Source organism: Oratosquilla oratoria, chromosome 16 (assembly GCF_046742065.1).
Source record: "Oratosquilla oratoria isolate Oo_2021 chromosome 16, ASM4674206v1, whole genome shotgun sequence".
NCBI lineage: Eukaryota > Metazoa > Arthropoda > Malacostraca > Stomatopoda > Squillidae > Oratosquilla > Oratosquilla oratoria.
Genome location: NC_134792.1, coordinates 52140788 through 52157553, shown reverse-complemented (window position 1 = coordinate 52157553; position 16766 = coordinate 52140788). Strand labels below are relative to the sequence as shown.

Sequence of the window (16766 nt, the reverse complement as noted above, 5' to 3'; positions counted from 1 at the left end):
ACAAATAAAATTACGTCTATGGCACTACTTGAGTCAGTAGGGACTATTACTGCTCCCTGACGGGGTGAGAGAGAGCATGGCCCAAGACGTTGGGGATGGCACAGGGAGGTTGCCACTGGAGGAGGTGGGGGGGGGGGGGGGTGAGTGCACCCGGTATAAAGATGATCTTGTAGTTGGGAGGCGTGGATCACATGTCCCACGCAGAGATAACAGGCGTAACATGAGGGTTGTCTTTCTACGTTCAAGATTCTCATGAGGGCTGCCCCCAGACCCAGGAAGGAGACCCCAAACTCCTGTCGAAGGTTCTCAACACAGGTGAGGCCACAATTATGGTGAGGACACCCTGACTCGGTAGGACCTTAAGCTTGTTCCACGACCGGAGGAAGATCAGAGCCACACTATATAATATCATTGTCCATTACCGAACACACCGCTTGAACGTGGTACGTCCGAAGGACCCTACGCCTGGCACCCAACTGCGGCCTTGCCATGGCTCACAGATTTAATCTCGTCTTGGTAACACTGCGGAGGTACTGAACCTTTGGAACGAATGAGGGCCTGCGATTGATCCAGATGCACACGACTAAAGATACACAGTCACCCAGTCGATGTGGCTGTCCTGGAGAGTGAGATTTGAGTGTGGAATCCACGTCCTCAGACTCTTGGTTTTGGATTTAGCCAGCGAGATCTTCAACCCAAGCTACCCGCATTCTTAAGGGAGGGAAGGAAGTACCCGTTATGCCCTCTGACGTAGGCGACCGCCTCCAGTGACCACCAGCGCAAGATCAACAGAGAAAGTGGATGTCCTTCCTGAGCTCGAGAAGAACCTAATCTACACGCGCATATTGAAGAGTGTAAGGCCCACTGTAGTGTTCCATTCTCAATCCTGCTGAACTCATGGAGTTCCTCAAGTAGCGTTGCTGGGTTGAGTCCCGTCGAATTGAGGAGCTGAAGGAAACTGAATGCAGGGTGACGGGGGCTAAGTCCTCTCCGCAATAGAGATGAGGTCATGGCCGGCAGGAGAGAGAGCAGCAGCAGCAGCTCCCCAGCAATGAGTCGACTCACACGGGGCCAGTAGAGGAGACTGCAGAGGAGGGCCGCCAGCAAGTGATTCTGACAGTCAGGGCCCCTCTATCATCATAATGCCCCGCCTGCACACGCTCGCTAGGGATGGTGGCGCGGACGAGGATGGCGATAACGAGTGACCTTTGGTCCCGAAGGGTGTGGAAGACCTGGTACTCATCGACTCAGTGGAGCCAATTTTCTGGCCAGTTGGTCTCCTGCAACAGGCCAGGGTCTAAGTCATTGGTGCCCACGGCAGCCTGTAAAACGTGGATCTTTCCAACGAGGCCGTTGGCATTCCACCATGGCATCTGGAGGTCGAGCCTGGGCGGTGGGGGGGTAGGGATGAGGAAGGGGAACAGAGGATGGCGGAAGGGGAAAGGAGGTTCAAGCTGTTTCACCTCCATCTACACTTGGCTGCTCTAGTAGGTCTCTCAATTGGTGCTGGACGACGTCGTCTGGCGGTTGCTATCCGTAGACTCGCCGCCGGCCTCGGAGGAGGAGGCTCGGTGACGACTTCCATTTGTCGGTCAGGGGACGAGGTCGTGAGCTCGAGCTACTGGGTAGGGGCGACGGCCCCTCGCGGGGTGAAGCGAGTCGGGAGCACGGGGATTCTGGGATAGTCTCTGCCTTGGCAATTGAGGGTGGGGGCGTGTAGGGGGTGAAGGGGTGTGTACCGCTCTTATTCGCTACTGACTTGTCCTGCAGGAGCAGAGGCAGTTGTCTGCCGTGTCCCGAGGACGTGTCGGGGGTAGGAAGGAGGGGCAGCGATGGGCTGCGGAGGAATTGTGAGCCGAGGCCCGGGGGGGGATTTTGGTCAGGACATGGTCCAAGATCACGGTCACAACCTCCGCCATAGCAGCGTGTTGTGCTGTAATCCGAGGCACTTGGCCAAGGCAGTCGCCACTGTTGCGACAAACTCGTGCCTACTCATCTTGGTAACAACACTGCAAACGTTGTTCAGATGAGGGATGGTTGCCTGGAAGAGTGCAGGAGTGGAATCCGTCTGGGCTGGTAAGGGGAGAAGGACGGGTGTCCTCTGTGCTTGCAGGGGAGCTCTGGTGGCTGGTGACAGGGAGGGCAAGCATGGAAATGCCTCCACTGGCATCTGGGGCAGCAGCCCGGGGCCACAATTTGGCTTAGGGTCTCGATGCAGGCTGGATACTCGAGGTAGCGTGTGTGTGTGGGGGGGGGGGGGCATGACATAACCTAACCCAGCCTAGCTCCACCTGCAGACTGCCGATGGGGTTTTTGTCCGGGTATGACAATTTTCACTGATTAGGGTTTTGTCCGTTCACCGGTAACTTGAGATCACAAGTTCTGGTGTACGATACTTTTAGTTGTCTGGAGCGGGGTGTCAAGGTAAATCTGTTTTCGAATATTCGGCCCAGAAATCGAGTCTGGTCTACCACTGGGAAGGTAGTTGTTCTATTGGTCATCGACAAAAGAGCGTAATTACCGATTCCGAGGTGGCGATACGAAATCCTTGGTCGTCGTCCTCTGCTCTACGATGCAGCACCTGGGTTCCGGCCTTTTGGAGAAGGCGACTGAGGTGGGTTCCGACGCGGAACGGAGCTAAATTACCGTGATGCAGACCGGCAGTTATTTCCGGGGGTGGACTCACTTTGTTGTGTTGTCTACAACCTGGGATGCAGAGGACGCCTATTCAGGGAAATCCTTTTTTGGGTATATTTTGAGGATAGAGTTGTTCCTGAAGATAAAGAATTGGGACATACGTTGCTTCAGGGGGTCTCCCTTGCAGAAGGTCCACGACCCACAGGTAACCGGCAACAGCCACCGAGCGGGCCTCTGGGTCACTTGGGGAAGAAATGTTGCCTTGTTGTCTGGAACTGTTAGTATGGACAGTGTTCGATGAGGTGTTCAATGTCTTCTGTGGGGTGGTTGCATCTACGACAGTTTCATTCTGTAGTCAGGCCTATTCTGTGTTTGCACCCTCTCACAGCTGGATGGAGTCCTGAACGCAAAGGTGCTAGTGTGGTGCTTATTCAATTGACTATTTTTTTTCTAGTGGGGCTGATGCTTGCAGGATTTTGGTGAAGTACTGAGATTCGTCTATCTTAAAGAGCTTGTTTATTGATCTAGCTATGAATGTGTTTTTCTGTGAATGTATTGTGTGGTACTGGTGGTAGACTGCTGTTTGGATATATGTTTGAGAAGTAGGTGGCTGTATTTTTTTTGCAAAGCTTGTGTGATATAATGAAATGGTGAGGAGTTGAGGGCTACAGCATAAGTGTACCTATCATTTTTACATTGTTTACTATCAGGACAATTTTGGTTTCTGTGAACAGGTGTCCTTTAAGGGTGGATTTGGTGCATATCATGTTACTACTACTCTCAGTGCTTTATTTGGTCTAATTTGTAGTGACCAATGTATTTTGCTCTTACAAACCATACTGTGGAAGCATTGTCATGTATGGTTCTCATGAATTTATTGTAGAGTAATTAGTTTCTTTCTATTATCCAAAATCTGTGTTTACAATTGGTTTTAGCAGATTTATTTTGTTAGTTTTCCCTGTCAGAGCTTTGACACGTGGGCAGGGTCATAGAGTATCAAAAGTGAGGCATGGAATATAGGAATCCTTTTCCAATTGAAGTGTTTGGCCTTTCAATTTCACTTTTTTTTTTATTCCAATTCATGGTTGTCTATAGTGAGCAATGTTACTGATGATTTCTGGAGTGAGGATTCAATTATTTTTTGAGCCATTAATCTAGTTTGCATTAGTAGGCTTTGATGCTCTCAACTGTATTTTATAATTCTGATGTTGGGTTATAACTGTAAGGTCATCTGCATAGGTGTGAGTGTATTGGTGTTGAGTTCTGGGTCTGGTGATCACTCACAAAAAGATTAAAGACCATGGGCAAGAGCGTTGTTCTTTGTGGAACTCCACTGTATGGTTCTTTTTGACCCACAAATTTGATTACCTTGGCTTCATCTGCACTGTCTATTAAAAAGTTGGTTAGCCATTTCTTGTCACTGTCATATGTCTTGATGATGGTTTTTTGATAGTATGTGGCTTGTTTATGCTTATAGCTAACATATCTGTTCTTTATGGTGCAATCTATCTGTAGAACCCTCCAGGACTTGTTGGGTGAAGTTTGCGAGTAGTGTGCTGGTGGAGTGACCCTCTTTGAATCCATGTCTATTTGCAGATGTGGGTCATTTAGTTGCGTTTCTTTCAGTAACATATATTCCCATCAGCTTGTATATGGTAGATTGTAATGAGATTGGTCTATAGGATACTGAGATTTCACATGGTTCTTTGGTTTTAATATGGGTATTATGTGAGCCAGTTCAACAAGAAGAGGTACCTAGAGCTCTTGGCAGACCATCTTGAGGACTGCTTCAACATCTATCAAAGTGAAGTGTACCAGCAGGATGAGGAACCTGCTCACACAACAGTCCTGACCTTTCTTCAATAGAAAATTTGTGGGCTTTGTTGAAAGCCCAGTTAGGAAGCATGACACATCAAGTGTGCTGAAACTTGTTGATGCCCTTCAAAACATATGGGCTAACTTTTCTCCATCCATCCTCCAAAAACTCACCCTCTGTTCCCTATTGCCTCAGGTCTTTCTTGAAGAATGAGGGAGGATACACCAAATACTAAAAGATAGAGAGTACCCAATATGAAGTCTATTCTTATTTTGTGCACAAAAATGATGTGACACACGGGTAGAAAATGATGCATGCCAATTGTGATGATGCTGAATGTAGATTTTTTTTTATGATTTACGAAATATGCTGGTGTGTCAATTATTGGATAGTCTTCTACCTTTCTGTTTATATATGGATCTGAAAATATTTCCAGTTTGCTTGAGGACGAGACCATGCAGCTTATGGAAATGGGTAGCCTGAAAGTGGTATAAGGAGAAGTGGAAAATGGTCACTACAGTGTAGGTCTGGTAATACTGTACACTTCTGAAAGAATCCAGCTACAAGGCTAGTCTAGTTGAGTAAATATGTAACTACATCATTGAGTACATGATGTCAGAGGACATGACAAATCCCTTCCACTGGCTGGAGAGTTTATGGATGGAAAGCTGACAAACTCTGTGACTGCAATAGAGTTGATATCTCCTTAGAAAGTCTATACAGAAACTGAGAAAGCAGGAGGCAGCAGATACAAAGATCATTCTTTATGCTTACAGTCTAAGAAACATGGAAGACTCATCATGTGCTGTGACAATAAAGACACATTGGTCTTGCTGACGTACTACCAAAGTCGAGAACAGTTGGGTGACGAAATTTACATGCACACTGAACATTCTGGCAAAGAGTGATGCATCCCAGTGCACAGCACTGTGACGGAACTTGATGCTGTGGTCTGGGAGTGCCTCCTTGCTGCTCACCCTGACAGGATGCGACATGACATGTTCACTACACAGAATAGCGTATGTAGAATTTTTGCAATAAAACCTCACAATTCAAATTGTACACAAACAGGGGATTAAAATGATACCAATTGAAGCATTAAAAATCCAATTTTTGGCAAAATATAGAAGATTTTTTTTTTGTCCTTATTCACAAATTTCCACACATTTCTAATATTCAGGATATGTATTTGATCTTACAGTTCACAATATCCTTTGAAATTATTTTAAATGGTTCACCAGTGGGTCTCATCCACCTACTACAAGAATATAATGGTCACTGGTTGAAATCCATAAGCTGGATTAAAACAATATGGAGGTGACTTAAATATATATATTTTTTTTTTTAAGAAGGGGGTGGGCAAATAAGGGGTTAATTTGGTATGCTGTACACAAATGCTACAACCATAACACCACTTTCCTAAAAGTAGGTATCTAGAAGAACCAAGTGATACCTATTTTACCTTGTTATACCTCCAGTAAGGGCTCACTGAAATTTCTTTGTCCTGACTGCAACACTAAGTGTGAAAATATAGCACCATGAGGGATTCCACTTTACAGTCTTTTTGCACCTGGGTTACTCTCCACTGTTTTACTGTCATAAGTTAGTTAACCACTTCTTTTCATTGTTATGGCATTGAATACACATCAATAGAGATGCTGTTCTGACCAAAGTCCATCTTTTGACAGAGTGTCCAGGAGGACAAATATTAAAAAAGTTTAATGGTCGCTTGGATGAGTGGACAAACTACACCAGGATCAAGCAAAATCCTCTTCCGGTCAGAGTCCACTTCCCCAGTTGCATACATTTGCCTACCTCTTGACAATAACAAATGAAGTACATCTCCTTATTGATGGGGTTAACCTCTCATGTCACATGAATGAATATGTGGATACAAGGTCAAAGAAAGATGTGCTTACCTAAGGATAGATGCTTTTACTGCCAGCATATGCCTTACCTGAAAGATAATATAATTTTCAGTAAAATCACATACATATATACATACTGTACATTATTATATATATATATATATATATATATATATATATATATATATATATATATATATATATAAGAGATCTGATTAAAGATAGGAGGGCTTTAAAACCACATATTAAAAGGATGTGAAGAAATACAGTTTTCTATATAGATGCATAAATATGTGGAATAGCCTAGAAAGTTATATACTCCAAGCTCAAACAATACACGAGTTCAAATTTAAATATGATAACTGGAAATCAAGGATATAGATTAAATTGGAACTGTACATGAATTTGAGTTTAGGTATGCTAGAAAATTAGAGAATAGGAGATAGGACCCAATGAACTTTGCTCCTTTCCTAGGTAAATACACACACATATATCTATATATGCATATGCTAATATGAAAAACAGATAACTTTAGTTCAGTTATACACTGGGAAAGGAAAATTTAATGAAGAAAAACATTCTCATGGGAATAAGGAATGGTGGTGTAGCAACCACAAAAAGTGAAACAAAGGTTGGCAACCAGGATTATTCCCAGCCTGGCTGACAAGGCATGTGAACTGAGGTTGGGATTACCCATTATAAAGTAGTGGAGCAGTGATACAACAGTTATCACAACACATAAAGGAATACATACATACATACATACATATATATATATATATACATATTGAAGACCTTATAGTTAGTGATGAAACATTAAAAAATGAAAATTGAAAAAGACAAGACTGATTGAAATGGGAAGCATAGTTCTCCACACAGATGTGTCCACTGGTGAAAAAATACTAGTTGACAACATTAATGAATTTGACAAGGGAACCCATAAGTGTATCTCCAACACCATATACTGTAATACAATTATGCAATTATTTTCATTGCAGTGACATAATCCAGATACATCAGATAAATCCATCCTGAATGTTATAGTACCATTTCCATTTGTACTTCTACCTTCTTCCGAAACCCTCTGCCTTGACATTTCGTATGAGGAAAATACAAAGTGGAGGATTCCTAGTTCCCTCAATCCATCCCATTTAGTCACCTTTTGCAACACACGTGAGCACACAGTGGCAGAATTCTGTACCCAACCACAGGAGGATCAGGAAGAGGTGGAGTCTTGCAAGTGGTAAATGATAAATTCAGGGAAACAGCATAAAGAAGGGACAACAGTACAAAGTACAAAGTACAAAGGGACAAAGTACAGTCATTCCTTTATGAAAAGATATCTAAAACTACAGATAAATGATGCACGGATCTGGTCTGCAGATGTGCTCCTAAGGAGTCCTGAAGTATTGACTGCAAGTTACCATGCAGCCAGTACCATAATACAGGTGTGTGAGATGAAAAGTTTAAAAAGTATATGGGAGTTACGAGGATGGATAGTGAGAAATGAGGTGGTGAGGCAGAGAGCAGGGATGATAAAGAGCTGCCAGATGGTGTTGACCATAGAATACTGGGATGGGGCATATGGAGTGAAGAAAGACGAAACGAATGTGGGAGGCAGAAGTGGATGGAGTAAACTTTAAGTGAAGACTAAGAATGGGATGAATGGATGGGGTGAAGGGGGCCTTGGTTACAATGTGAATATTTGCCGACCATAGGCGGGAGAGGAGAAGATGTGAGTGGAGAGTGGTTGGGAATGTATGAGAAATTGTCAAATGAACAAGGGAGGAAGATCACCATGTAATGAAGTGCAGGGGATAAACCAGCTTCTGCTGTTGACCCCTAACATGCTGGATTTTCTGTATGGAGCAGGAACAAGGAATTAAGACAGAAAGGACAACAAATGGGTGTGAGATGGATAAAATGTAGTGGATACATGTCTTGTTAGGCCAACCCCCTTATGAAAGGGACAGGGCTTTTTGTGTGACTCTTACCCTATCCATTACCAGCTGCCACAACTTCACTAACATGTGTTGTAATCAACCATAGCACAGTGTTATCAAGAGTGATTGAGAGAGGCTGGCGCAGAGAACAATATAACTAATCCACTACAAGTTGCGGAGTTAAAAGTTGTTCCGACCGAGGGGCAGATTCTAGAGAAGCACCAGAGGTCCCGGGACTACGGAGTTTCAAAGTAGGACCAACCACGGGCAGAAGAAATCGGTTGCTGCCGATGGATGTTAAATTATTTTATTAGGTGTTCAAGTGATTTCTAGTGGGCGGTTTCAACACTAAGCTCGTGTCCATTTCAACGGGACACGCAGTAGCCCAGTGGATATCGAACTCATGGGCAGGTGGTCCCGAGTTCGATTCTCGGAATCAGATGCGGGCTATGTCGCGTTGGTTCCCTCGAGTCCAAGCCAAGCCCGACAACTACCTAATTAACCCAGCAGCTTACCGCAACTGAACTGACAGAGCTTTGCCTTATCAAGGGTTTCTCACTTCCCATTGCGCGGGGGTGAGATGGTGAGTGTACTTTGACGATTCTATCTAGATGAGGGAGGGGAGGGGTCAGCCACACAAATTTGTGTTTCGGTCAAGCAAGGTGTGGCAAGACAATCTGTGGCGGCAGCCAAAACAAAGATTCAGTTGCAAAAGGCAGTGGGGGGTTTAAAAGGGACACCGTAGCTACAGATTAATTTAATGGGATTTAATTGTAATAACGATCAAGAAACATACAACGCAAGACTGATCACCCTTGCGAGGCTACAGCCCATAACGTAAGCTGTCATACTTTCTCGTTTCATAATATAAAGAGGCTAATACAGCCCCAGTGAAATACGAAGTCAATTTCTTGCAATCCACCTCCTTGATACTCTCAGTTATGCACGATTTAGCCATTAGTTCTGGTTGCCATTATGAGATTTTACCACAAAGAAACTTTTGCGCATCCAACTCGCCCAACTATTTCACAGATATTCATGACTTCTGTGGGCAATTTTCTCCACCCGAGAAACCTGTGCAGCGAAAGGTTATCTGGAATTCTAGATTGTATCGGACTGCATTTTCCAGCAACAACCGGCCACTACTGCCACCGATTTTAAACATTGTCTCGTTTCTAAACGGATCCAAGCTTGATCCCGTGGGGATTAATGAATGCTACCTGCCAAGGCTGTCCAAGAATACTGCATTGACTCATTACTTCGGCGACACCTGAGCGTTTCCTGATGGATAATGCAGGCCTGGCAAACGCGGCGTCACATGGGCCTTGGCGGATCTGAATTGTCGAAACACCAATTTTCCATGAATCATATTCATCAGCTACATTTACAAACATACCCTATGTATGTTGTACCCGGTCTCTCCTCCCCATATACATCTATATTTTGATAAGCATCCTCAGTCACGTGAACACCACACACTTCACGTGTGCTGCGACTAGTACCACGCACATTCAGGCAAGGCTGTCCCCACCAATCCTCACCCACCCTCTCCCAATGCTGCCGCCACGCGTTCACTTTCCCGCTCGTCGTGACGCTGTGAGCACTGGTTCATTCATTGACTTGCCGCTTCAAACCCCAGTCACCCACGCCTTAAAAGCACATACACTATCCCCAACTGTGCCCATGTCATGCAACTTGTGTTATTAACAGCCTGAACTTCTTGGAAGAGAGTCACCACCACTAAGCTTCAATCCATATCACAATCATTATTATATTATACGGGTGTTCTATCACGCTAGTCACTACTCGACTGACGTCATAGACTTCCATCCTTTGCCACTTAACGTCGTATCTTGATTTCTTCACAACAAAAATTCTACGGCCTGTTGCTTCCCGTGTGATATTCATACGCGTATGGCAACTATCATCTTCACCACCGGAAGTCGCTCCATAATGGCCGATCCCGAAAGATGCCTCCGACGCTTTTAGCTATGCTTGCATGCAAACACACACAAGCTAACTTGCCACCGTTCAGCTTCTGACTCTACAGAAACTACATCATAACGAACTTCCAAAAAAGTTAAAGCAATCAGAACCATTACCAAAATGGAAGGTTGAATAGAGAAAAAAAATTAATATCAGAATACACAATGCAATATCCCTTCTGGTTATACAATATGTTTACATTCCATCCCTTTCTGCTTAAGGAACATCGTTTCACTGTTATTCTTGTTAATTCAAAAGGGGATTCTCTCTGGTGATCACCCTGTGAGTGGGATCGACATGAAAGAAGCAGCGTGCCACGCGCTGTACATGAAACAACTAAATGCAAGTCCGTAAGCGATGTAAGTGTGATGCGACAAGCGAGGAACTACAGAACAAATACATGCGTGAATGTTAACAGTTCTTCAGTGACCACGGTCCAGTGCACTGGGTAATCATTCTCGGGTGTAGCTTGTCATACGCAGGTTGTTGTCCTACATGGACGGTTACCTGGGGGGACCGGCGGCGGCCGTACAAAGGGTGGCTGGCTGTCTTCGGGATGGCGTTTGGGGCACCATCAAACAGTGGCCGAAATAATCACATTATCAAAGGAGAAAAAAAAATCAATTATGGATGATGTATCGCAGTCCGTTATAGTATAAGGATAGGATGACAAAATGACTGAAAATCTAATGTGATTGAAATACGCAGATGTGACGTGGTCGTCACAAAGATTTGACAAAAGTCGAGATAATAGATTGAGCGGTAAATTGAATGATCCCCCAGCCTGGTTGAGATGTTAGGATACATTGAATATTTTGAGATCATCAACATTTGAGATGCGAAATGTTGTGCTAAAAAAGAATATAACAAAAACAGAGAAAAGAATATAACAAAAAATGACAGAGTATGATAAGATATAATATCAAGACGGCACAGCAAATAAGTAAAGACGACAGATGACTTAAATGCTAAGAAACCTATCTATCCACATAATGTCAAGGTGTGGAAGATATTAGAATATAAGAAACCTTGGGGGTTTCTAAGTATTTTTTCGGGGACGTCAAGCCTTCATAGGATAAACAAATGTGTAATAAATATAGTTGATTAATCAATATTCATTTCATACCCTACATACCTAGGAAAAACTACTAGGGTGGGTCACGGCTACGGTTGGATTGATGTAAAAAAAATAGTGATATAAATAATAAAATATATATATATATATATATATATATATATATACACCATATATATGCATTATATATATATATATATATATATATATATATATATATATATATATACACCATATATGTATAAAGACAATAAAAATAAATAAATAAAATGAAAAACTGGGATGGCTGTATTAGGAAAAATAATCAGACGCGGGAAACATAAATGAATTGATAGCAGTGTGATGAATGGAAAGGGCGGGACCCACGAGCATAGCAGCACCAATGCCGCCATTCACGTGTCCGGGCGGTTTCCGCTGCACCTGAAGTGCCTCCCGGTGTGAGTGACTCACACCGTCTGGGTGGCACCAGACAGAATATCTTGGAAATACGTCGTATCTCTCTTGCACGCGCGGGGCTTCCCTCAGACGCATGCATACAAGAACAAGAGTCGCCTGGCCAGGCCAGGACGACACCACATCCAAGTCGTGGAACTAATCGAAATGTGTCGACATATACTGAAGCTAGTCATTTCCTTCATTGGCCCTTTGACCACACCACCATGGGCGGGCGGGCGGGCCTGACGGGCAACTTCACTAACCCCCCCCTCTCTCTCTCTCTCTCTCTGCCGCCACAGTAGCTTCCCCGCCCCGCCCCGCCCTCGTACGTGACACAACTTCACACGTCAAACTCTCCCCCTCCCCCCCCCGTCATTTCCGGCCTTCCCCTGACGAACATATCAAGAAATGGCGCCAACCAGCAACCTACCTAACTACCTCCTCCCTCCTTCCTTCCCCCCCCAACTCCCAACTCTCTCTCTCTCTCCTAGCCTACCACCCAACTACACATCGCCCTTCACTCCCTCTCTGCTGTGGTTCACAAGTGGGAGGGACTGAGGTGGTGGGAAAAGTGAATATGGAGGAAGAGAGAGGAAGTGGAGGAAGAGAGAGGGAGGGGGAAGAGAAGGAAGAATAGCAAGAGGTGAAGAATTCTGTCGGGAAAGAAGTAGGAGAGGGGCAAAGAGAAAGAAGAGGGCAAATAAAAGAAATAAGAGGAGGAGGAGAGGACGAAGAGGAAAAAGGGGAACGAGGAAAATAAGGAGGAAGAGGATAAGAAGACGACGAGGGGTAGAGGGGGGAGACGAAGAGGGGAGGAAAGACAAACACGAGGAGAAAGAAAATGAGAAGGTCAAATGGGAGTGGAAGAAGGAGAGGAGGAGGGTGGGTGTGAGCAACTGCAGGGAAAAATGGAAGGCGAGGAGAAAAGGGAAGGCCGGGAGGAGGAGGAGAAGTAGAATGAAGTTGAAGGGGAAGAGGAGAAAATAAAAAAAAAGACAAGGAAGAAGAATCGGAGGAAGAAAAAGAAGGATGATGACGGGGAATGGAAAGGGGGGGGGAGATGGATGAGGGGGAGAGGGATGAAGTGGAGAAGAGGAAGGAAGAAGGTGGAGAACACGGAAGAAGAAGAGGATCGCCCCCTTAACAGACTCTCCACCTCCTGCTGCTGCTGCTGCTGGTGATGGTCGTCGTCTAAATCGGCGCTCAAAAGTGCCGAAATCTTCAATGACAAAGAAAAAGGGAGCCGCCACGAGGTTCACCTTTGACATTCAGGCGATGCACACATACGTTCAATTTATTCTGCTGAAAACGGACTTCTGTTGGCGTGTGAACCCCCCTCCCCCTCCCCCTCCCTCCCTCCCGGGGGTAGAACCAACTTCTTCAGTGCAACTCATCTACCCGATCCGCCCCCCTCTCGCTCTCTAATAATCACAATTATACACACACACACCTCGTGGCGCAGTGGTTAGCGTTCCCGGCTTCCACTACGAAGGTCCGGGTTCGAACCCCGTCCAGGGCTGAAGTAATTTCAGTATCCCTGCGCTGCGAATCGTTATTTCAACTATCGTGGGCGGGAAGTTGGTGTGTGTGTGTGCGTGCAAAGTTACAGTATTACCCATAGATCGGTCATATATGAGCTCTGAGCTCTCTTCCGGGAGAGAAATAGCTGCCGATCACGAGTCCAACACGTCATCCAAGACCATGTACACGCATAGTCACGGTGTACATGCGCATAACACAAACACACCTGTACCCAAGCTTAAGACTATACACATACAAACATACGAAGCATGAATACACACGAGCAAACACACACACATGTACATAAACACACAATGCGCATGTATACACATCACCTCCACACACAAGTACACACACACACACATCTACAAATACAAGGCGCAAGTTCACACAGTACTCACGCATATGGTGCATAATTACGTGTGTGCGCAGGCACATACACACACACGTTCATTCTCTCTCTCATACACACACTGTGAAAGGTCATAACATTACCCATAGATCGGTCATACGAGCTCTGAGCTCTCTTCCGGGAGGGAAATAGCTGTCGATCACGAGTCCAACACGTGATCCAAAGACCAAGACCAAGGTGAATACACTGCACATACACACACACACACACAAACAATGTAGCAATGGTGGATGTATTTTTCAACGGGATGACTGGCAGAACACACATGCACATATTCGCACGTAGCTACAGTCACACATGCATACACCTACAATTAACCCATTCAACTCCGATGACAAGATGTCTTGTCATTTGGTCAAATAAAACAAAAAATCATAAAACACCAAAATGTTTGATCAAACACCAGAAAAAATATGACGTCAGTCCTCGCTTTGCGAAGCGAGGACCGACGTCATATTTTTCTGGTTTGATCAAACATTTTGGTGTTTTATGATTTTTTGTTTTATTTGACCAAATGACAAGACATCTTGTCATCGGAGTTTAATGGGTTAAAAACAAGTTTACTGGTGTAGTGGTACTGTGCTCACCAGTTAACTCTGGGGTCCGAGTTCGGTCCCCGCCCAGAACTGAAAAACATAGTGCAAACTGGTCCCTCACTCTCTTGGGCAGTGAGAGTGAGAGTGAGAGAGAGTGTGTGTGTGTGTGTGTGTGTGTGTGTGTGTGTGTGTGTGTGTGTGTGTGTGTGTGTGTGTGTGTGTGTGTGTGTGCGTGCGCGCGCGGTCAGTGCATTACCCAGAGATGTACGAACTAGCTCCCATCCAAGAAGGTAATAGCTGTCGGTCGTATGCCCAAAATGTGATCCGAGACCGTGGTGGCACAAACACACACACACACATTCTTGACCCTTCCTCCCCCGCGTCACATCTCAAAACGTGTAGTTTTGTGTACTCAAGTTAGAAAGGGTCATGCATATGAATGAGAGAGAGAGAGAGAGAGAGAGAGAGAGAGAGAGAGAGAGAGAGAGAGAGAGAGAGAGAGAGAGAGAGAGAGAGAGAGAGAGAGAGAGAGAGAGAGAGAGAGAGAGAGAGAGAGAGAGAGAGAGAGAGAGAGAGAGAGAGAGAGAGAGAGAGAGAGAGAGAGAGAGAGAGAGAGAGAATGAAATCTTGGTCGTTAGAGAGCCCAGGGACCAAAGGATGCCTACCTGTCTGTTTGCAATTTGTGGTACTGTGAGAAGGACGTCAGGGAGAATCATCTACTTGTCACCTACTTCCTTAAAAAAAAAAAAAAACATCAACCCACTTATCTCTGTCTGGAAGTGCCGTTTCGCATGGGTGGGTGAGGGGGCACCACTATTTGGTTTCCGGACCGGGCCCCAACATTCTGATCGACTTTGCCTTTATTATTCCCTTCACCTACATAAACTGTGCTCAAAGACCCTCTTCCTGCTACTACTACACGCTGCTGGTAAAGTAGCAGTCCTTCACGCGTACAGCAAAGATGATTTCGTCCTAAAAAGACCGATTGGGGGAAGGGGGGGGGGCTTCAGGAGCTAAGGTGAAGCGGAGAGTTTCTCGTCAATCTCGAGGCGACACGGATTATGTATCGTGACACTACTTGCTTGGAGTAGTTCTTTTCTTGGTTGGTAATTAATCACTGTCTGACGAGGCCATGATAAACAGACACGTCACAAGTAAACGAGTAAAAAATCAACGACGAATTATGCTTAAGTACTACACCACTGTGCGTCACTGGCATCAGATCATCGGGGCGGCAGGTGGAACTCGTGTGACGACATTTTTATCGGGAGCGATTTTCAACGAAGCGATGGATGGAAAGTTTTACCTCAGGACGAGACGAGCGCCTTCTCATCACTTCAACGTAGATTACTTTCGAGTTCCTCTTCTGCTGGCAACGTCATTTGACCCAGACACTCGAGCGGAGGACCTACCTGGGGCCAAATGGGGTCTCGACAGATCAAGGTCCCGTCTTGTCCAACTCTCGGCAGAATAAATAAATCAGCTGGCACAAGGGAAAAGACGCCTTTGTAATGTACATCACCGTGTTACACGAAGAAGGTAAAGAAGACAATCATCAAATGAGTGTATATTCAAGTGCCGATATACGACCACTATCAGTGTCATCGTCATCATCGAGTCCACTGCCCAACCTTTCTTGCTCGCCCGCCCGCCATTTCTCTATCTACCTCCCACCTCCAGCCATCCCTCCCCCTCTCTTTTGCTCTCCTCCCCCATCACTTCCTCGTTCATTAACTGTGTGTGTATCAACAAGTACCTTTCCAACCAGCGCCTCATGAGCCACCAAACGTTCAAATGAACAAATCCTCTCAGGTGATCTTCACTTGTGTTCGCCACGAAGCCCGACGACGATGACGACGACGTCTGCCTGCCGGCGGCCCCTGTCGACGTTGCTGCTGCTGCTTAGGCTTGGCGGGCGGGCCAGGGGCACTTTTCGGAACCGAAGTGGTGGCATCCACAGGATGCATTTCATCACCAATAATACAGTTAAGTCTGTTCACGCACATGTTTTACAATTATTACATTTCGTAAACGGGATTTATAAGAGAAAAACAACTTGCAAAAGTAATATCTATTTATTCTATGCTAAAAAGAAAATCGTGAATATCATATTTCAACGCGTAGTTCATTCACCAATCTTTAATTTGAGCACGATAATTTATTTGGATGAATTTAATGTATTATATGTACAACTTGATTTTACATTGTAATTACTGTTGGGGTAATGTTTAATGTGCATCGCCAAACGTTGAACAAGTTGGGTTGTAATTCTGCAGGACAAATGAATGACCTCGACAGCGAGTAACTACTGTGGGCGTCAATTACCTCGTTAAGCCACTCACTACTTCGTTTAGGAATACCTTGTCTAGGCCCCACCTTTCAAGGCGAGAAGCCCAGCCTGCCCTGGCAAGGCGACCGCTGAAGGTGTGGCCATGTGATCCCCAACAACAACTTCTAGCCTTTAATAGCACCATAGCTGCCACCCCACTTCATTCACCGCAACCAACTATCATCACGAAGGACCGTCACGTGAGACC

The 16766-nt window shown here is 45.1% G+C and overlaps 1 protein-coding gene across 5 annotated transcripts in view; it reads right to left on the bottom strand.

Moving 5' to 3' along the window:
• LOC143034002 (serine/threonine-protein phosphatase 4 regulatory subunit 1-like) overlaps positions 1 to 16766 on the bottom strand; it is a 476593-nt gene that overhangs the window by 281242 nt on the left and 178585 nt on the right. The window contains exon 1 of one of the 5 annotated variants that reach the window (XM_076199820.1): positions 15986 to 16020. The exons of the other annotated variants lie outside the window; for them this stretch is intronic. Coding sequence (XP_076055935.1) covers positions 15986 to 16005 — 20 coding nt within the window. The 5' untranslated portion in view covers positions 16006 to 16020. Of the gene's footprint in view, positions 1 to 15985; positions 16021 to 16766 lie in introns of those variants that run through there. 5 annotated transcript variants of the gene reach the window in all.